At 45.9% G+C, this 22,354-nt stretch overlaps 1 protein-coding gene across 2 annotated transcripts in view; it reads left to right on the top strand.

Annotated features, from left to right (window-relative positions):
- The window catches only part of SMCHD1 (structural maintenance of chromosomes flexible hinge domain containing 1), a 449,735-nt gene that overhangs the window by 385,194 nt on the left and 42,187 nt on the right, over window positions 1–22,354 (top strand). For both annotated transcript variants that reach the window (XM_056521656.1, XM_056521657.1), the window contains exons 45-46: window positions 505–676; window positions 7,131–7,289. In XM_056521656.1, coding sequence (XP_056377631.1) covers window positions 505–676; window positions 7,131–7,289 — 331 coding nt within the window. The remainder of the gene's footprint in view (window positions 1–504; window positions 677–7,130; window positions 7,290–22,354) is intronic.

Below are 22,354 nucleotides of genomic sequence, written 5' to 3'. Positions count from 1 at the left end.
TTACACCTTTTTGTTGGCTTAAGGCATTTAGCTTAACTGTTGGCTTAAGGCATTTAGCTCTTAGCACTCTTTAAGTATAAAAGCTTTTCAGCAACCTTGTGGGTATCTGGTTATGTTAGGGACTCTTAAAGCTAACCACAAATATCCCCTGAAGGATTTACATGGTAGCTATTCAGGTGTTATTCATGGACATCCCAAGTCCACATTAGCCACTGCTTGTTATAACATATGCCCGCATTGGCACAAATAAAGATATTTTCTCATCAGGACACCCTTGTTCCCATGCTCTATTTCTCTTGCTTTTGTTGAACATTAGGTTCATGTTCTATCTTAGTACATTACTAAATTGTTTTAAGGAATAAGGAACAGACAGAAAATGAGTGAGGAATCACCAGATCTCCAACATTTAGTGCAGAAAAGCATACTGTCCCACTGTACAGAGAATATTGGGGGAAGTTTACATTAATATATTTATATATAATGTTTTTTTTATGCTTTATTTAGCTTGTCCAGTACTCACAGTGCCCAACACTGCTGACAAGAGGTGGCGACAGAATCCGCAGCAATGGAAAGTTTGGTGGATTGCAAAATAAAGCACCCTCTCTAGTACAGCTTAGAGGAATGGTGTTTGGAGCTCCAGTGCCCAGGGAATATGACATAATTTCTGCTGAAATAGGTTTGTATTATATATATATTTTTTAAGTGCATCTCAAGCAATTTGGATTGGAATATTTGGACCACAAAGGCAGTTCCTCACTTTTTTCAAGTGCACATTTACATTAGCCTTTGTTGTATAGGTTAAATATCTTGTAAGTTAGTGTCCAATAAAAATAGGGAATTCTGTTTACTTTTTAGGAAATATCTATCCCATGGGGTGCTGGACCTCCTCAGACATAGTGTGTTTTCTGTGTCTTGTAGTCTAGATGTTTTTGCTGTATGTGGATTTTATAGAATCCTTTCTTTACCATATATTCTTTCTCTTTTAATGACAAATTGAGTTTAAGAAGAATGTGTCATAGCCTGCAGAGTAGTTCATGTGAAAGTTTATCATGAGCAGCATTTGTGCAAAACTATTATAGAAGTTATTGGTACTGTATTTTACTTTTAGATTATGTACATGTAGTTTCAGAATTCTGTGGCTCAGGCACAGTCATGGTTTTTCTTGGCAACATAATGGCCAAACCATGCCTCAAAATCAAACAATGAATGAAAATTATAGTGAAAATGGGCAGAGGGTGCTCCAACTACCTCAACTGGAATAGTGAATGCTCACCAAAAAACAAAGGGGTTGTCCGGCAAAAGAAAGAACTTGTGTATTAGACATACTGCATAGATCTTCCATATCAGCCGTGCTCTTTCTCTTGTCAAATCACAGGTTCTAAAAGCAGTCTGCTCTGTCCCTCCTACCCCTTACCCTCTTGTAAGCACAAGATGAGACCAGTAAAGGAGGAGAGCTGATGTTACTGCTGATATTGCCGCTTATGATTTGTACCATAATTTATGCCAATTTCTTGTGTAACATGGACTGACTACTTCCAGTCAGTTTAGACTAGCATAGCTAGTGATGAGACGGGATGTATCACAGTCATGCATCACAGCTCTGACCTAATTTGAGCTGAACCTAAAAATAGTAAGCACTGAGAAAATAAATTACTGGAGAAGGTTAGCACCACTTGTAATATTTTAGATGAATTTTAATAATTAACAATTGTGACGTCTTATCCACGCAGTTAATGTGGAACTACATGTAGGTTATATCAACTGATGTCTAGAGATAAGCGAGCCAAATTCGGCGAAACTGAATTCGACCAGAACTTTTGGATTTTTCCGGCTTGGCGTACACTCGAGCTTTTACTGGTTCGGCTTGTGAGAGCCGGTAAATAGTGCAAAAAAACAGTAAGCATTTTTTTGGGCGGGCGGAACAAGCAGGGCAGGCAGGGGGCAGTGAGATGACGTAGGGAAAGCAGCAGATCACATGATAACCCAGGTCTATCGTGATTTGCTGCTTACTGTGTTAAGCACAAAGGCCAATGGGACACAGATAAAAAGGCACTGACATCACCCACAGCATTCAGAGCGATCAGGAACTTCTGCATAGAGGAGAGAGCCAGACATAGGGACAGTTAGTGGTTAGAAAGATAGAGATGCAGATTAGAAAGAGAGACCGTGTGTGTGTGTGAACAGGAGTGAATCCCCATAGTGTTCATCAACTAGCTACAGTAGCTAGTGCCGTGATCTCGATCTCGCCGGTAGTTCTGGTGCATTTCATATATTTCCACAAACACAACCCATTGTGCAGTAATCTTTGCCAGTCAAAAGTGTGATGACGTTATACGTATCTAGCCTGTAGTGTGTATACAGTTGTGGTGCATTTCATATAGTTCCGCAAAACACCTTGTGCTCATTGTGCGGTCATCTCTGCAACGCAAAAATATTTCAAAGCGTTGAAACTTAGATTTGACAAGTAGGTTGGTGAAACACCGCCCAAAAGGGTTAAAAGTAACCCAAATAAACATGTCTGGAAAAAGTCAGTGGACAGTAAAAATATATACAGAAGTCAGGGGTCGTTTGGTAGTAGTGGCAGCCGTGTCAGCCATTCCAAGTTCCCACTGCCTGAAAGCTGTTATATGGTTTCACTGGCTGATCCGGCGTTACTGGAATATCTCTGTCATCTCTATTGACTTCTGACTCTGACAATCTGATGGTGAGCCACCAGTCAGTGGATTCCTTCGCGTCTACACTCATATGGGGATGTGGAAAGGTCCATTCTAGATGCTGTTCTTCCTCAGAAGTGTAGCACTAGCCATGAAGAGAAGTTGTGTCGGGACAGTCAAGCTTTGGAGCATGTTGGCAAGGTGTTGGAGGTCGAATCAGTGGTCAAGCCCAGCACAAGTGTGGACTGGTGGTCGTAGGTATGGTGGGAAAACTGTAAGGCATCAAGGGGGCTATGTTGATGGAGACCAAGAAGTCCATGCAGAGAGGAGTGGTGTGGAGGATGAGGAGTTTGACGTTGACGATGATGTGGTGTTGGACAAGACGTGGGAACTACCTGGGCATGAGCTGACGTGTTCAGAGCAGGAGAGTAATGGCAGTGTCAGTGAAGAAGAGCGTAGCCGAGGTAGGGGAAGAAAACCTGTGAAACGTAACAGGCGTAGTAGGCCTGCTGCTATGTTGAGCTCGGGTCTCTGCGACGCTGCTGCATGTTCGGGTTCTAATAAAAGAAAATCCAGAGGAGGGGCACAGTCAGGTGGTGCAATATCGGTCCAATATTCGGATGTGTGGAACTTTTTCTCCACCTCACCTGAGGCAGAGAAAGTGGCAATATGTTGTCTCTGCAAACAGAAAGTAAGCAGTGGCCAGGGTCCGAGTGTAGGGCCAACATCTCTACGTAGGCATATAGGCCCAGATTTATCAAACTGTGTGAGAGAAAAAAAATTGTGATTTTCCCCCAGCAACCAATCACAGCTCAGCTAACGAGCTCTGGTAAAGTGAAAGCTGAGCAGTAATTTGGTTGCTGTGGGAAAATCACTCCATTTTTTTGTCTCACACAGTTTGATAAATCTGGGCTATAGAGTGTCACCACAAGGCTGCGTAGAACAGTCAAGACGCCCCACAAAGTGAGGAAAACGCTGCTGCTATTGATGATCTTTCAGATCCCGCCCAACTGTCTAACAACCAGGCCCTCTTCCACAGGTAGCACCTTTTTGGGATTTGCCTCATCTGTGTCATGCCCTTCTCCTCCCCAATCCCATCACTAATCCATTGGAGAATCCATGTCCTCCAGACAACAGTATTCTCTGTCACCCTGTTGTACTGCGAATGCAAGTAGAGAAAACAGACATGGTAGCACATCCACATTTTGTATTTTGATCTACTTGCTTCTCAGCATAAATTCAAAAACGAACAGGTTGTTAGTATACATTTTGATCAAAAAGTACAGGCCCACTCGCCACGTCAAGGCCACCTATTTAGAGTGGGTCAATAACGTCCCTAGCATAAAATGGCGTAGCACTGGGCGGCGACCACCACCCTGATGTACTGCGCCTCAATTCCTATCTGGCCAAGTTGTTGGCGCAGGCCCTACCATACCATCATGTGGACTCCACAGCCTTCAGGCAACTAATGGGGTGTACCCAGCTCAGGTGGCGCGTACCTAGTTGCCATTATTTTGCAAATAAACCATCCCTACTTTTTCACAATCATGTGGCAGAGAGGGTGGTACACTCTATGAACTTATCTGTGTTCAGAACTATGTATGCCACTGTTGATACAAGGAGTAGTAGCTATGGCCAGGAGCAATACATTACTTTACGGATTTCTGCATAAACAAATATCTCCTTATACAAATTGGATTTGTATAAGGAGAAGTTACGCAGCCGACTTGCCACAGCTTTCTAGCAACAAACACCTGCTGAACGGGGTCCAGTCTCCGCTCTCCACAGAGTCAACACTTCACTACCTCTGCCAGCAACACTCCAGCAAGAAGCAGTAGCAGTCAAATGTCACCAGAGGTGCTGGTGACATGTGAGCACATGATGGCGAAGTTTCTGTATTCTCCTCTAAAATGAGTCATGAAAGGGATGTAAATAAACAACTTAACAACCATGTTGAGTCCCACCTCAGCAGTGCCCTTTTTCTGACAGACACCACGAGCCCAGACCCTATGGACTTTTAGCTCACCAGATTAGACCATTGGCCAGAACTTGCCCAGTTTGCATTGTGTTCTGTCTTGCACAACCTCTAGTGTAGCTTCGTAGAGAGTGTTTAGTGCAGCAGGCGGCTTGATTACCACAAAGCTAACAAGATTGTCAGCCAGCAGCATGGAAAAACTGACTTTTACTTATAGGAATCAGGCATAGATCAGTGAGGAATTTAAACTTCCTGTGCCAGATATCGCTGATTAGGCAGTACTTCCACCACCTCTGCTGGATGCTAGTGACATCAGTCCGCCATCTCATGCTGTACCCTAGTGACATCTGTCCGCCATCTCATGCTGTACAATAGTAACATCAGTAAGCCACCAGCCCACCACATTCCTGCCACTACCAGTGCGCTATCTCATGCTGTACGCTAGTGACAGAAGTCTTCCATCTCATGCAGTATGCTAGTGACATCTCTCCGCCATCTCGTGCTGTACGCTAGTGACATGTGTCCGCCATCTTTTGCTGTATGCTGTCATCAGTCAGCCACCACCTGCTGTACGTGGGCTACTACTAGTAACACCAATCTTCCATCACCCTACTTCCTGCCAGGCCTACGAATAAACAAACCAGTATCCCCAGAAAAGGGATAATTTTCATACAAGAGCTATTTTTTCTTCAGTCTTCACTATTTTAGAACGCCATTTCTGTTACTTCTCCCAAAAAAAGGGAAAATGTTTTGCACGCTGGGAAAAATCCATGCTGTCTTCTTCACTTGTTTGACTAAGAATGTATTACTACTCCCAAAAAGGGATAATTTTTTGAATGCCATGGCGTCTTCCCATGCCTCCATGTGTATATTAACACAGGAATCTACCGACATCCAGGGATACTTTATGCCGCTTTATTTTAGTGTTAATAAGCCTAAAAAATGGGCGAGCTGGAATAGTTACTGTGTGTTACTGCATGCCACCATAATTGAGCCTTAAAAACACTTCAAAACTACTGGAATACCTTATTAACAGTGTTAGACAGGGGTTTAGAGCTGTTAGGCAGTGTTTTAAATGTTTTTAGGGGCTTATTTCATTGCCGGTTCGAGTTTAAATGAATTTGCAATTTTCAAAAAGTTCAGTGAGTCTGGCAAACTGAACTTTTCAAAAGTTTGCTACACTCTACTCATGTCCAATATGTTCAATGCAGTATTTTATATATTTTTTGTTATAGCCGAGTAAAAACACAATAGCCATGAAGGTTATATAGGAAGCTTGATTATCTGAATTTACCTTCGCTTAGATCTCAGATAATAAAAAAAAAGCCTTTAGGGTAGGGTCACACACAACGGATCCGCAGCGTATTTTACCTATTGTGTGCCTCCTGCTGTACTTCCTCATAGCAGCAATCCGGCACTGCTATGTGCAGGCAAACAGGGACCTGCAGATCTGGAGTGTAAAATGCACTGCAGATCCGTTACGTGTGACCTTATCCTTTAATCAGATTTATATTGACTGTGTATAACATGGTGCATGTTATGAAAAAAATAGCTTTCTCTCTTGTTTGCTCTTGACATGGTCTGGACATTTGGAAAATCAATACAAAGTATTTCCTCTGTACAGTATCTCAGGAAACTACTGGTGAGGTGTTTGTTACAGATAAAAAGAAGACATTTAGTGGCAGATTTATCATTGCTTTTACAGCATTTTTTTTTTGTCTGTTTTGGCACAGTTCAGGCGCAAGCAGCATATTTAGCGACTTTTATGCGCCTTTTGATATAGACAGTTTCACTCTTTTTGCCTACCTGTAGAACTTTTTCTTTTTGACCATGCAGTGGTCACGTATTTATCATTTGCGACATTTGTCAAAAGTCGCTATTTTGTGCTCAAAGGTACTTTTTTTAGACGCAAAGCTACACCACCTACCAGTGGGCGTGAGAATCACTTCTACCTTCCACAATTCAACCTTTAACCTCTTGTGGACGACAGCATCCCACTCTCCTTCTATGACACGAACTGAGGGGCTGAGTGCGGGTCATAGCTGGGTGGTCCTGGTGGCTATCTTCCACCAGGACCCATCTCTAATGCCAGACATCACCAATCACGGTGATGCCCGGCTTTAACCCCTTAGACTTCAATCAAATTTGATTTTAGCATCTAAAATGCAAGTAAAATGTCCTGGCAGCTCTGTGAAAGTAATTAAGAACACCTAACCTGCCCAATTCAGGACCCGGGAAAGTGTCTACTTCCCTTCCTCACAAGCATCTAGAAAAAGTGTATGTGGTAGAGCTTTTCCCACCACAGCAGAGCTGTGCAAAATTCATCATCCTGCACCTTCTCGATAAATAGGATGCATGCTAGTCAAACCCACCACCCAAATAAACGTGGGAAAATAGGTCTACCGTAGACACTCTTTGATAAATCTGGGCCTTAGTTTCCTAGTAGAGCAAACCATTTGTTGCAGCTTATAATGACACTTTTTTTTCTTCTTTTCATAAAGATCTCTTACAACAGTATCGCGCAGCAGTAAATAGGTCCCAAACAGTAAGTGAAGAGCTTATGAAGCAGATTAAATTCTTGGATTCACCAAATATGCAACAGAAAAAAAAAGAATTTGAAGAACAAGAACAGTCTTTGCAGGAAATCGAGAAGAAACTTGGTAAGTGTTCTGCTTGTGATCCAATACATTTATTTAGCTAATCAGTAATTTTCTCAAGTACCTTTAAAGACTACGGAATTAAAATTGTTGACTCTTGATCAATATACACTGCTCTCTCATATATTTATAGATTGGCAGTGTATGTGGCATTGTACTGTATGTTAAATATATTTGGCTTATGATGGCCCAGGATAGACAAATGTATGACGAAAATACTGTAACCTGAGGCTTTATAGCTTTACCCCCTGGGCATATTAAGGAACATTTACACTCGTTTTCTAGAATGTAAAAATTAAATTGACGCAAGTCACGTTTGTGCAAAAAGTAATTTTTTTGTTATTTAGCACTTTTCTCATCACTTTATTTAAAGCGTACCCATCAGATCCAACACATTTTTTTTATTTTTTTTATATATCACTCTACCTAATCCTGACCATGTTCATCTAATTTTTATGTGTCTAGCACCTTTATTTATTTTTTTATTACACTTTTAATTTAGCTCACTAGTCTGAATTCCCCTCCAAGGGAGGGGGCGTGGTGTCACTGTGCAGGTCTCCGCCTCCTCCCTCACTATGCAGTCTGCTCACATCTCCCCTAGCATTAGCAAAACTACAACTCCCAGGATGTCCTCACTGACAGTGGCGGGACACAAGCCGACAGTGGGAGGATTTTTCCTCCTGCTGTGAGCCCTGTGCTCACAGCTGTCAATCAAGGAAGTGTGTCCATGATGTAGGTGATGATGCATGGACATAGCAGGACTAGTATGTGTCCAAGCAGGCAGGGGGGGGGGGCAGTTGTTTGAGTGGCTTTTTCAGTATGAAATACTGAACATTTTCTAATGAAAGCAATTGCAAAACCTATTGTTTACAACATATCAAAGGTTTTTGTATCTGACAGTGCCGATTTAAGTGAAAAGCTGTCCTCCCACAGACCAATAGATATCCCATGTATTTTTTCTGGAGTATAGTTAACCAAAAGATACCCCAACTCGATCTGTGCCTCTGAATAAATTTGTTGCATTTTACTCTACCACACTGTGTATTAAGACATTAGAAATCCCTACTGTGTTTTCCCAGTTTCGTATATTTAACCCCTTCCAGACATCTGATGTATATGTACGGCATGGCCGCATAGAACTTGACGCACCATGCCATACATTCATGTCTTCAATGTTTATTACCATGTCTCTTGCATTTGACAGCCTGCTCAAAATAAGGACAGTTGTTGATCATTTCACTAAATTTACAGAGGCTTATATCCCCCAAAAGTACATTTCTATTGAACAGTCCCTGATTAGCTTCAAAGGAAGGCTCCAATTCCACCAGTACATTCCCAATAAGAGGGCAAGGTATGGCATAGAAAAGGAAAAACTCTGTTGGAGTACTTCAAGATACACTTAAAAGTTTAGAGTATATGAAGGAAGAAACAACAGGATTCAACCACCAAAATGCAGCCTGCGGCTTGTGGTGCTGTGATGGAATGTGTTGATAGGCCTCTTTTATTTTCCCACAATTTCATTGGCTGAGAGCAGGGTCCTTACTATCGAAAATATTTTGTTGGTCAGGAATAAAGAAAAGAGGGATGTCCCTATATTGACAACAGTACATGATAATGGCAGTACCTCTGTACTTATGCGAGCTACTACTACAGTGACCCACAAACCAGATTGTGCAGGGGAGTACAATCTGTACATGGGAAGAGTCGGTCTGGCAGATCAAGTCCTCAAGCCATACAGTGCCATGTACAAAAAGGTGGCATGTACATGGTCTAAATAGCATTGTACAACACTTATGTGCTTTACGGAGCGATGACAACACGGACATTCCTTCCGTTTCAGAAGGTAGTAAGGCCCTAGTATTTGGTGACTAAGAAGGGAAAAGCCCAAGCACTTTTGGAACTGAAGGTGCCTGTATAATACCAGGACAGCACTTTACTGGCAAAGTAGCAAAGACTGGTAAGAAGGGGAGATTCCAGAGAAGCTAAAGAGTCTGTTCTAAAAGGGGGATAAGAGAGGACTCCATTTATTAGTATGACACCTGTCCCAACAAACTGCTCTGTTTCTATCTTTGTAGATGACACTAAGCTTTGTAGCACGGTACAGTCTATAGAGGATTTGCAAAAGTTACAAGATGACTTGGATAAACTGTCTGGGCATCCACTTGGCAGATGAGGTTCAATGTGGATAAATGTAAATGTATGCATCTGGGTACTAAAAACCTGCATGCATTGTATGTATTGGGGGGGGGGGGGGGTTAAACTAGGAGAGTCACTGGTAGAGAAGGATCTGGGTGTACTTGTAGATCATAGACTGCAGAATAGCATGCAATGTCAGGCAGCTGCTTCTAAGGATATTGTCATGTATCAGAAGAGGCTACTCGAGGGACAGGGTCATAATACTACCCTTTTATAAAGCATTTGTACTGCTTCACCTGGAATATGCTGTTCAGTTTTGGGCATCGATTCATAAAACGGATGTTGTGGAGCTGGAAAGGGTGCAGAGACGCGTGACTAAACTAATAAGGGGTATGGAACATCTTATCTATGAGGAAAGATTACAAGATTTACATTTGTTTAGTCTTGAGAAGAGATATTTAAGGGGGGATATAATCAACATACATAAGTATATAAATGGCCCATACAAAAAATATGGGGAAAAACTGTTCCAGGTTAAACCCCCAAAAAGGACAAGGGGATTCTCCCTCCGTCTGGAGAAGAAAAGGTTTAGTCTCAAGGGGCGACATGCCTCCTTTACCATAAGAACTGTGAATTTATGGAACAGTCTACCTCAGGAACTGGTCACAGCAGGAACAGTTAAAAGCTTCAAAATAGGGTTAGATACATTCCTAGAACAAAATAACATTAGTGCTTATGCAGAAATATAAAATCACATCCCTTCCCCTTCATCCAACCATACCCCTTCCCTTCAATTCCTTGGTTGAACTTGATGGACATATGTCTTTTTTCAACCATACTAAATATGTAATGGGACCTCTGCATAAAATATTGCTTTAGGGTGCATTCACACCGCCGTCTGTCCCCGTTTTTTTTATCCCCATTTTGGTTCAGTTTTTGCAGGCTATAAACTGATTAAAAACTGTTTTAAAAAATTCACATTCATGTCAATGGGATTTTTTTACAATCCATTTACATCCGTCTGCACTCCTTTCCGGGCAGTTTTTTTCAGGGCGGAAAAAATGGCACATGCAGTATTTTTTCTTCCATGAAAAAAAAACGGAAGAAAAAATGGACATCATAATTTTAACATTGAAGTCTATGGCAAACGGATGAACCTTTAATGTGATCCGTTTGCCCCCGGTTTATACTAACCATTATTTCTTCTGAGCATGCTCAGAAGAGGTGAAATCAGCAGACTCCTGCAGTGCTGAGGGACTACTACTACTCCCCTCATGGAACAGACTTGTTTCCATGATGGTAGTAGTAGTTCCCTGGCTGCGGGTGGCTGGGGATACTACATTAGTGCTTGTACTACTATCCCCATCATGGAACAGTGTCTGTTTCATGATGGGGGTTGTAGTACAGGGGCTGAGAGATTGATCAAACCGGGTCTCACTTCTGACACCCTATGCGATCAGAAGTTATTAAGCAGGGGAGCGGGCGGTATGCTCCGGAACCATGCGATGTATCGTGTGTTTTAACGTTCATTTTTAAATCCCCCGCGGGAAGCCCTGAATGGCCAGTACTGAGGAGCCATTCAGGGCTCTCAGTGGGGGATTATAAAATGAACATTGTGAGTAGGGGCCATATCTATATTAACCCCTTGGGGACGGAGCCCATTATAACCTTATAACCCTAAGGGCGGGAGCATTTTTTGCAATTCTGACCACTGTCACTTTAAGCATTAATAACTCTGGGATGCTTTTCCTTTTCATTCTGATTCCGAGATTGTTTTTTTTTTTTTACATATTCTACTTTGTTAGTGGTAAATTTTTGTCGATACTTGCATCATTTCTTGGTCAAAAATTCTAAAATTTGATGAAAAAATTGAAAATTTTTCATTTTTCTAACTTTGAAGCTCTCTACTTGTAAGGAGACTTTCCAAATAAATTATATATTGATTCACATATACAATATGTCTACTTTATGTTTGCATCATAAAGTTGACATGTTTTTACTTTTGGAAAACATCAGAGGGCTTCAAATTTTAGCAATTTTCCAGTTTTTCTCAAAATTTTCAAAATCGGAATTTTTCAGTGACCAGTTCAGTTTTGAAGTGGATTTGAAGAGCCTTAATATTAGAAATACCCCATTATTAAAACTGCACCCCTAAAAGTATTCAAAATTACATTCAGAAAGTTTGTTAACCCTCGAGTAAGTACCTCCATATGTGTATGTCAAGTTTTTGGCGGGCGCAGTAGAGGGCTCAGAAGGGAAGGAGCAACAATGGGATGTTGGACAGTGAATTTTTCTGAAATGGTTTTTCGGGGGCATGTCACATTTAGGAAGCCGATATGGTGCAAGAACAGCAAAAAAAAAAAAAAAAAAACACACTGCGTACTGTTTTGGAAACAATACCCCTCAAGGCCAGTAACAAGGGGTCCAGTGAGCCTTATAACCCCACAGGTGTTTGGCGACTTTTCGTTTGTCAGATGTGTAAATGAAAAAAAAAAATTCACAAAAGTGCAGTTTCTTTTACCAAATTTACTATTTTTACAAAGGGTAATGGGAGAAAATGCCTGACAAAATTTGTAACCCCATCTCTTCTGAGTATGGAAATACCCCATGTTAGGGCGTAAAATGCTCTGCGGGCAAACTACAATGCTCAGAAGAAAAAGTCACATTTGGCTTTTGGGGGGCATGTCGCATTTAGGAAGCCCTTATGGTGCCAGAACAGTAAAAAAAAAAAACACATGGCATACTATTTTGGAAACTACACCCCTCAAGGAATGTAACAAGGGATACAGTGAGCCTTAACACCCCACAGGTGATTGACGAATTTTCGTTAATGCGGGTGCACTAGAGGGCTCAGAAGGGAAGGAGCAACATTGGACTTTTGGAGAGCGAATTTTGCTCAAATGGCTTTTGGGGGCATGTCACATTTAGGAAGCCCCCATGATGCCAGAACAGTAAAAAAAAAAAACACATGGCATACTATTTTGGAAACTACACCCCTCACAGAATGTAATATGCGGTGCAGTGAGCATTTACACCCCACTGGCATGTGACAGATCTTTGGAACTGTGGGCTGTGCAAATGAAAAATTAAATTTTTCATTTTTACGGACGACTGTTCAAAAAATCTGTCAGACACCTGTGGGGCGTAAATGCTCACTGCACCTCTTGTTACATTCTGTGATGGGTGTAGTTTCCAAAATGGGGTCACATGTGGAGGAGGTCGACTGTTCTGGCACCATGGGGGCTTTGTAAACACACAAAGCCTTCAATTCCAGCCTAATTCTCTCTCAAAAAGCCCAATGGCACCCCTTCTCTTCAGAGCATTGTAGTTCGCCCGCAGAGCACTTTACATCCATATATGGGGTAGTTATATATGGGGTTACAAATTTTGGGAGGCTTTTTTCCTATTACCCCTTGTGAAAATGAAAAATCTGGTGTAACACCAGCATTTCATGGCTTAAATGTGCATGGCACTCTCTCACTCCTGAGCCATGTAGTTTGTCTGCAGAGCATTTAAAGTACACATATGGGGTATTTTCATACTTAGAAGAAATTTGAGTTAGAAATTTTGGGGGTCTTTTTCTCCTGAAAATGAAAAGTATGGGGCAACACCACCATGTTAGTGTAAAAATGTTAATGTTTATACACTAACATGCTGGTGTAGCCCCCAACTTCACCTTTTCATAAGGGGTAAAAGGGGAGAAATCACCCCAAAATTTGTAACGCAATTTCTCCCGAGTACGGAAATATCCCATATGTGGCCCTAAACTGTTGACTTGAAATACGACAGGGCTCTGAAGTGAGAGAGCGCCATGCGCGTTTGAGGCCTAAATAAGGTATTTTCAATAGGGGCAAACCCGGATACAAGGATGGGGCTTGTCTCCACCAACACCCTACAGCAGTGTTTCCCAAACAGGTTGCCTCCAGCTGTTGCAAGACTCCCAGCCTGCCAGGACAGTATTTGGCTGTCTGGCAATACTGGGAGTTGTGGTTTTGCAACAGTTGGAGGCTCCGTTTAGGAAACACTGCCGTATGAGACATTTTCATTTTTATTGGGAAAGGGGGTGTATATGTAGTGTTTTACTTTTTATGTGTTAGTGTAGTGTTTTTAGGGTACATTCACACAGGCGGCGGTTCACAGTAAGTTTTCCGCTGGGAGTTTGAGCTGCGGTGGAAAATTTGCCGCAGCTCAAACTTGTAGAAGGAAACAGACTATAAACCCGCCCGTGTGAATGTACCCTGTACATTCACATGGAGGGGAGGGGGGCGCCCCAAACCTTCAGCTGTGGCAAAATGACAACTCCCAGAATGCACTGACAGACCATACATGCTGGGAGTTGTAGTTTTAAAACAGCTGTAGGCACACTGGTGGAGAACCACTGAGTTAGAAAACAGACTCTAGCTCAGGGATTCCAACCAGTGTGCCTCCAGCTGTTGCAAAACTACAACTCCCAGCATGTACGGTCTGTCAGTGCATTCTGGTAGCTGTAGTTTTGCAACAGCTTGAGGCACACTGGTTGGAATCACTGAGTTAGGAAACACTCTAGCTCAGTGTTTCCCAACCAGAGTGCCTACAGCTGTTGCAAAACTACAATTCCTAGCATGGCCAGACAGTCAGGGATGCTGTGCGTGTAGTTCTGCAATATCTAGCCCTTCAGATGTTGCAGAACTACAACTCCCAGCATGCCCGGGCATGCTAGGAGTTGTAGTTATGCAACAACTTGGGAAGAACAGTTTGGAGACCGCTAAGTAGTGGTCTCCAAACTGCAGCCCTCCAGATGTTGCAAAACTACAACTCCAAGCATGCTCAGACTGTCCACGCATGCTGAGAGTTGTAGTTTTGCAACATATGAAGGGCCAGATATTGCAGAACTACAACTTTCAGCATGCACTGACTGTCTGGGCATGCTGGGAGTTTTAGTTTTGCAATATCTGGAGGGCTACAGTTTGGAGACCACCGTATAGTGGTCTCCAAACTGTGCCACTTCAGATGTTGCAAAACTAAAACTCCCAGCATGCCCAGACAGTCAGTGCATGCTGAAAGTTGTAGTTTTGCAACATCTGGAGGGCCACAGTTTAGAGACCACTACACAGTGGTCTCCAAACTGTGACCCTCCAGATGTTGCAAAACTACAACTCCCAGCATGCCCAGACAGCCTTTGGCTGTCTGGGCATGCTGGGAGTTGTAGTTTTGCAGCTTTTAGAAGGCTACAGTGAAGATCACTTACTGCGATCTTCGCTGCAGCCTTCTCCTCGCCACACTGTCCAGCCACACTCCTCCTGCTGCCGCCGCTCCTCCAGGATGCCGCCTCCATTGGTCCGGTAAGCCGGGCCATGCTCCCCCTCGCCGCCCGTGTTCCCCCCTGCTTTGCCCCGACTTCGATCGGTGGGCAGAGCGGGGGAAATGAACTCTAACCCCCCTGCCCCCCTCCTGCCATTGGTCGTCAGCCTGATCGACCAATGGCAGGGGATAGGAGGGGGTGACAACACTGCCACCTCGCTCCTATCCTTTAGGATGATCGGAGCTGTCTCTGACAGCTCTGATCATTCTTATTTTCAGGGCGATCGGGTCACCAGTGACCCGATTGGCCCGGATCGCGGCAAATCGCCGGTCTGAATTGACGGGCAATTTGCCGCGAACGCCGACATGGGGGGGTCTCAGGACCCCCCCCTAGGCATTGCCACGGGATGCCTGCTGATAGATATCATCAGTCATCCCAGTCCGATCACCGCGAGCGGCGGTGATCGGAAATATGGAGGGCGTATGGATACGCCCTCCGTCCATTTATAAATATTAACCCCCCACAGCGTATGTATAATATACCCCCCGCAGCGCATGCGTAATGTACCCCCTGCAGCGCATGTATAATTTACCCCCCACAGCACATGTATAACCCGTTCCCGCAGAATGACATATATAAAAGCCATGATGTGCAGGTAGTTTGCACATCATGACATTTATATATGACATGCAGTTAACCTGGCGATGTGCGGCATCGCACGGGTTAACAGGCAGAACTCCTGCTGTCACCGGCAGGAGGCCAGCTCTTCCTGACATCCCAGGACCATCTGTAATTGGTCCTGGTCCGAGAGCTCTGTGATTGGTCCCTGAGGACCAATCACAGTGTCTCAGCTACTTTGTAACAGTAACGCCGGCATTAGTGTTACAGAAGAAGGAAGAGAGAAGACAGTGTGTAGAAATAGCTTTTCTCTATCGGCTCCATTGGGGGACGCAGACCGTGGATGTATGCTGCTGTCTCTAGGAGGTGTGACACTATGGTAATAAAAAAAAAAGTCGGCTCCTCCCAGCAGGATATACCCGCCTTCAGGCCCTGAGCTAATCAGTTTAAGCTTAGTGTCTGAAGGAGGTGGACATGGTCTAGAATTCTCCAGACCAGGTCTTCTAATTTTTTGTTTTCCTTGTATAGGGACGTGTTCGTTTTTTATTCCTTTTTCTTTCCTGTTTTCAGGTGGGGACTCAGGGACTCCGGTTCCCTGTCTCCCCATTACGAGGGGGCACAGACATTGCGTATATGCGCTGTTCACCCTCCCTCGCCAACGGTCAGCGCCTGGGTTGGTACCTCATGGGTCCGGGTCCCCCTATTTCCCTGCTCGCCTCGCTCGCACATAGCAGCCAGGCGTGATGCAGGTAACTAAAGCTGACTGAAGACTTCACTGAAGACTCCATTAGGTAAGTTCTTCTGACTGAGGTAAGTACTTTCCTCCCTTTTCTCCTTAGGTACGGACTTGCAACCTCTGGAGACCCCCTGTTTTTGGACCATCTTTCAGGTTATGGGGCTGGCTTATACAGGGGCTGGATTTTTTATTCTGGGGGAGCAGTGGCATCTTAGGGGGCATGTCATCTATGTTTTGCAATGGGCACTTCACTGTGTGTGTGTGTGGTGGTTACTTGCGGCTATGTCCGCAGTGCCTTAAATGCGGCTCACAGCCGCGGCGCTGGTACAGGCCGGGTGCTCTCAGCGCCGGCTTACTTTCACTTTCTGCGGCAGCGCCTTATATGCGGCTGACAGCCGCGGCGCTGGTACGGGCCGGCGCGCTCAGTGCCGGCTTACTTTCACTTTCTCCGGCAGTCTCTGCCGGCGTATAGGCCGCCCGCTCTATTCCCCGAGCGCATATGCGGCTGACATGTGCGCTCGGGACAAGGAGCGGGTGCCATTACAGCTTCTTCTCGGCCAGCCTATAGCTCCGCCCACAGGGCTTTCGGAGCTCTTCAGAGGCGCGAAGTAGCCTCCAATCAGCGCCGTGGGCACGATTTTTAGTTAGGAGGGGCCAATTAGTTAGTGCCTCTGCTTCAGGCACGCCCCCCTCTCTCTCTCTATTGGCTGGCCTGTTTCTTACATTCTAGCTGCACGGAGCCGAGTTCTCCTCACTACAGCTGCCAGGGGACACAGACTAGGGTGAGAAAGTTCCTGTCTCTTTTCTCATTATGTCCGTACCCAGAGCTGTTCCTCCCTCTAAACAGAAACCTGGTACGTCAGTGACTTATTTTGTCTGTAAGCACTGTAATACCAAGATGCCTGGCTCTACTGAGCCCAATTGCCCTGATATCTCCACTGCTCCCCCAGACCCCCCGGTACCCCCTGATGCTTTCGGTTCCGGTGGATTCAGCCGCTCCACCAGCCTGGGTTTCTTCCCTGACCCAGTATATGGATGACTTGACCCAAGTCTCCTGTTCAGTGGCCTCCCGGGAAGTGGTGTCCGCCTTGAAGGGGCCTTCCTTTCGCAGGGCCTCTGAGAGGGCCCGCTCCTCGTCTCCACATACTTCACACTCTCCAAGCCTACTAGGGGTGCCTCCTCTGACTTTTCCATTGAGTCTTCAAATAGACGCGGGCGTTCCCCTCGTGGGTAATGCCCCCCCCCCCCCAGAGGAGCTATCTGCTCTGGCTCTCCAATGCTCTAAAGCTGGGGACTTCCTGTGCGCAGCTTCCATGCAGCCAGCCCGTTGTTCTGCCTTTGCTCTGGGTCACCTAGCGGCTCTCCGCCGCTCTATGTGGCTTAAAGCTTGGAATGCGGATGCCGCTTCCAAAAAGTCTCTCACTGAGCTTCCTTTTATGGGTGGCCGTCTTTTTGGCAAGCGCCTTGATGAGATTATCTCTGAGGTGACGGGAGGTAAGAGTCCCTTGTTGCCTCAAAATAAGGCTCGCCCTACTTCCCAATGGAAGTCCTCTTCCTTTCGGTCCTTTCGGACGTTTGGCTCCAGCAAAGGGTCCGGGCAGGCGCCTTCGCGGGACAAGAAGGCTCCCTCGTTCCGGGCGCGCCCGTCTTGGAAGTCGGACTCCAACCGGTCCGGCCGTTTTGCGCCCAAATCAGGCAACCGCAAACCCACTTCTGCATGAAGTGATGCCCGCACCCGCGTTTTTTTTTTCGGGTGGGAGGTAGTCTCTTACTTTTTCGAGACATCTGGACCTCACACATTCAGGACTCTTGGGTCAGGGACGTGGTGTCCAACGGTTACCGAATCAAATTCGCCTCCCTTCTGAGGGATCGCTTTTTTCGATCCCGGGCCCCCCGGTCTCCTTCTCTGGCGAAGCAATTTCGAGAGGCTCTCTAGTCTCTGCTTCTCCAGGGGGTTATCGTTCCCGTTCCTCCAGGGGAACGGTTTCGGGGTTTCCATTCCAATCTTTTTGTGGTTCCCAAGAAGGACGGTTCTGTGCGACCAATCCTAGACCTCAAGCGTCTCAACCGTTATCATCTTATCCGCCACTTCCGAATGGAATCTCTCAGTTCGGTGGTGGCGTCCCTGGAATAAGGGGAGTTTCTTTCATCGGTGGACATCAAGGATGCCTACCTCCATGTGCCAATATTTCCAGGCCATCTTCGGTACCTCCGCTTTGCAGTTCCAGAGGGGCATTTTCAATTCGTAGCCCTCCCCTTTGGTCTGGCCACGGCTCCTCGGGTCTTTACCAAGATCCTTGCGCCAGTGATGGGCCTGTTACGGTCGAGGGGAGTCTCGGTGATACCCTACCTGGATGACCTTCTCATCAAGGCTCCAACCAGAGCCCAGACTCTGGAGAATGTGGACTTCACTCTCCACACTCTGGATCGCTTCGGGTGGATGGTCAATCGGGACAAGTCAGTCCTCTGTCCTACCCAGTCTCTAACCTTCTTGGGACCTCGCTTTGAGACGGCCTCTGCCCGTATTTGCCTCCCGCCGGACAAACGTCTGACGTTTCTGTCGGGGGTCTGCTCCCTTCGGACCCAGGTCTCAGTCCCCATCCGCACTTGTATGGAAGTCTTGGGTCGGATGGTGGCAACTATGGAGGCCGTACCCTTTGCCCAGTTTCATTACCACCCCCTTCAACTGGCATTTCTCTCTCGATGGGACAGGCCTCCTCTGTCCCTCTATCGTCAGATTGTTCTCCCTCGCAGTGTCCGTCAGTCTCTGCTCTAGTGGCTCTGCTCCCCCCTTTTTCTCCAAGGGTGGTCATTTCTTCCCCTTCACTGGCAGGTAGTTACAACAAATGCCAGCTTGTCGGGCTGGGGCGGCGTGTTCAGGGATTGGACGTTTCAGGGACTCTGGTCTCCCTGAGAGACCCTTCTTTCAATAAACCTATTGGAATTACGGGCGATTCTTCTTTGTCTTCTTCATTGGGAGTCCCGGCTTCAGTCCCGTCCTGTCCGCGTCCAGTCGGACAACGTCACGGCCGTGGCGTACATAAATCGACAAGGCGGCACTCGCAGCTCGGCAGCCATGGCAGAGGTGACCAAGATTCTCATCTGGGCGGAGATCAAGATTCCGGCCATTTCGGCGATTCACATTCCGGGAGTGCTCAACTGGGAAGCGGACTTCCTCAGTCGGTCCTCACCCGACCCCGGAAAATGGTCTCTACATCCAGAGGTCTTCGCGCAACTCTGTGACCTCTGGGGCATTCCGGACGTGGACCTCTTCGCATCCCGGCACAATCGGAAGATCCTTCCTTTTGTGTCCAAGTCCCGGGACCCTCAGGCTCTGGCCGTGGACGCCCTAGTGTTTCCTTGGGCGGGGTTTGCCCCACCCTATCTGTTCCCTCCCCTTCCGCTCCTTCCCAGGGTTCTGAGGAAGCTCAAAACAGAGGATGTCCCCGCCATTCTGGTAGCTCCAGATTGGCCCCGAAGGTCGTGGTACGCCGATGTAGTCAGGCTCCTGGACGACGCTCCACTGCGCCTTCTGCTCCGTCCGGACCTGCTCTCTCAGGGTCCTCTTTGCCACCCCAATTTACCGTCGCTGCATTTGACGGCGTGGCGGTTGAGACTGCGGTTTTGAGGGCCCGCGGGTTCTCTTCCCAAGTCCTTGGGACCATGCTCAGGGCTCGTAAGCCCTCCTCCGCAAGAATTTACCACCGTACTTGGCGGTCTTATTTTCGTTTTTGTGAAGCTCAGAACTTATCCCCTGTAACCTTCTCGATTCTCTTCTCTCCTTTTTGCAGTCGGGTTTGGAACTGGGGTTGTCTCTCAGTTCCCTTAAAGGTCAGGTTTCGGCCCATGCTATTCTTTTCCAGCGGCCCCTGGCTTCTAATTCTCATGTCCAGACCTTCCTTCAAGAATTGGCGCATGCTGTTCCTCCTTATCGGTCACCCTCTCCCCCTAGGGACTTGAATTTGGTTCTGAGTGCCCTCCAGGGTGCACCCTTTGAGCCCCTTAGAGAGGTGTCTCTCCACCTCCTTTCTTGGAAAGTGGCGTTTCTTGTTGCGATCAGCTTCATCTGGAGGGTGTCTGAATTGGCAGCTCTCTCCTGCCGTTCTCCGTTTCTGGTGATCCACCAGGACAAGGTTGTTTTCCGGCCAGTTCCTTCCTTTTTGCCTAAGGTGATTTCGGCCTTTCATCTCAATGAGAACATTGTGCTCCCGTCTTTGTGTCCTGCTCCTTCTCATCCTAAGGAGCGCTTACTACACAAGCTGGATACAGTTCGTGCTGTTCGGTCTTATCTCTCCATCACTTCTTCGTTTCGTCAGTGTGATTCCGTTTTTGTCCTTACAGAAGGTCGTTGCAAGGGACAACCTGCTTCCAAGGCCACCATTTCTCGGTGGATTTGGTCCGCCATTCGGAAGCCTATCGCTGTAAGGGGAAGATTCCTCCTTTCAGGGTTGAGGCTCATTCTACCCATTCTGTTGGGGCATCCTGGGCTCTCCAGAATAGAGCCTCGGCCTCGCAGATTTGCAAGGTGGCTACCTGGTCGTCTTTGCACACTTTCTCAAGGTTCTACCAAGTTCATACTTTCGCATCGGCTGATGCTAGTCTGGGTCGTAAAGTGTTGCAGGCGGCAGTGGATCGGCCGTCTGCCTGACTGCTTATCTGCCCACCCAAGGGACGACTTTGGTACGTCCCACAGTCTGTGTCCCCCAGTGGAGCCGATAGAGAAAAGGAGATTTTTGTTTACTCACCGTAACATTTCTTTCTCGGAGGATCCATTTGGGGACAAAGCTCCTGCCCTTTTTGGGGTTTCCTTTGGTTCTCTGTCCGAGGGTGTGTTCAGTTAAGTTTTTTTTCTTCTGCTACTCGGACAGTTTTGGGTTTTTCTTGACCTGTTGGTCTCCTATTGCTCTGTAACTTAAACTGATTAGCTCAGGGCCTGAAGGCGGGTATATCCTGCTGGGAGGAGCCGACTTTTTTTATTACCATAGTGTCACACTTCCTAGAGACAGCAGTATACACCCACGGACTGTGTCCCCCAATGGATACTCCGAGAAAGAGATTTTACGGTAAGTAAACCAAAATGTCCTTTTTTTAACAGCTTCAGAAATCGCTAAAGTAAAAGAGCTTTGCCCCTTACTCCTGCTACTGCTCCGTCCACCTGTCCCTATTGCTCTAACCTGTAGATCTGACAGGCTACAGTGAAGAGCTATAGTGAGTGTGACTGTTAGCTTTTATAAAAGCTAAAGAACAAGTAGAGTTGTGGTACCCCTTACCCCTGCTGCTGTCCTCCATTCATCCCTCCATCCAACCATCCCTAGTGCTGTAGTGAGGCTACAGTGAAGCACTTCTTTCCATTCATTAATTCATTCCATTCATTAATTCCATTCATTCAGCTGCTGTAGCCTGTGTTGCTGAAGTTAGTGTAGCAGAAGAAAGATACTGTTTATAAAAGCTTTTATAAAAGCTAAAGAAAAAGTTATAAAAAAGATCTGTGGTGCCCCTTACCCCTGCTGCTGTCCTCCATCCATCCATCCCTAGTACTGTACACAAGGCTGCAGTGAAGCGCTTCTTCCCAATCATTCATTCAGCTGCTGTAGCCTGTGTAGTAGCAGAAGAAAGATAGTTTATAAAAGCTAAAGAAAAAGTTATAAAGAAAAGAGCTGTGGTGCCCTTTACCCCTGCTGCTGTCCTCCATCCATCCATCCATCCCTAGTGCTGTAGCGAGGCTCTAGTGAAGCGCTTGTTCTCATTCATTCCATTCATTCATTCATTCACCAGCTGCTGTAGGCTACAGTGAAGAAATATAAGTCTGTCACCCTTTCATCCCATCACCACCTCATACACCTCCATACTACCTTTTTACATTTTTACCTAGTCCGTCACTGATTTGTGATAGTAGTGACAGTTTGCTATTTCTTTTTTTCTATACTGGTCTCACCGCCAGCTTAGTTCTAGAGATCTGTTCAGGACAGTGGTGACAGTTCCCCACTGTTTTGTTGTTTGTAGCGCAGTTACATCTTGTTGTTTTTTTTTTCCGTAAAAATTATTTTTTTAAATAAAAATACAAAAAAATATATAGTACTAGTGTTGGTACATCAGAGACACTTCGCCACTATCTAAACTAAAAGTGTCTTCAGAAAATGTCAAGGCATTGCACGTACAGCACTGAGGAGGCTTATGCCTTCTTGGCATCTTCCTCAGGTTCAGACAGCGTCCTCTACCAATTCTGATGAGGAACCTCCTTGTCACCGTCCTAGGCATAGTACTGAGCCAGGTCCTAGTACCAGTACCAGTACTGAC

This window comes from Hyla sarda, chromosome 5 (genome assembly GCF_029499605.1).
Source record: "Hyla sarda isolate aHylSar1 chromosome 5, aHylSar1.hap1, whole genome shotgun sequence".
In the NCBI taxonomy this organism is placed as follows: Eukaryota; Metazoa; Chordata; class Amphibia; order Anura; family Hylidae; genus Hyla; species Hyla sarda.
This window is presented reverse-complemented; position numbering and strand designations above follow the sequence as displayed.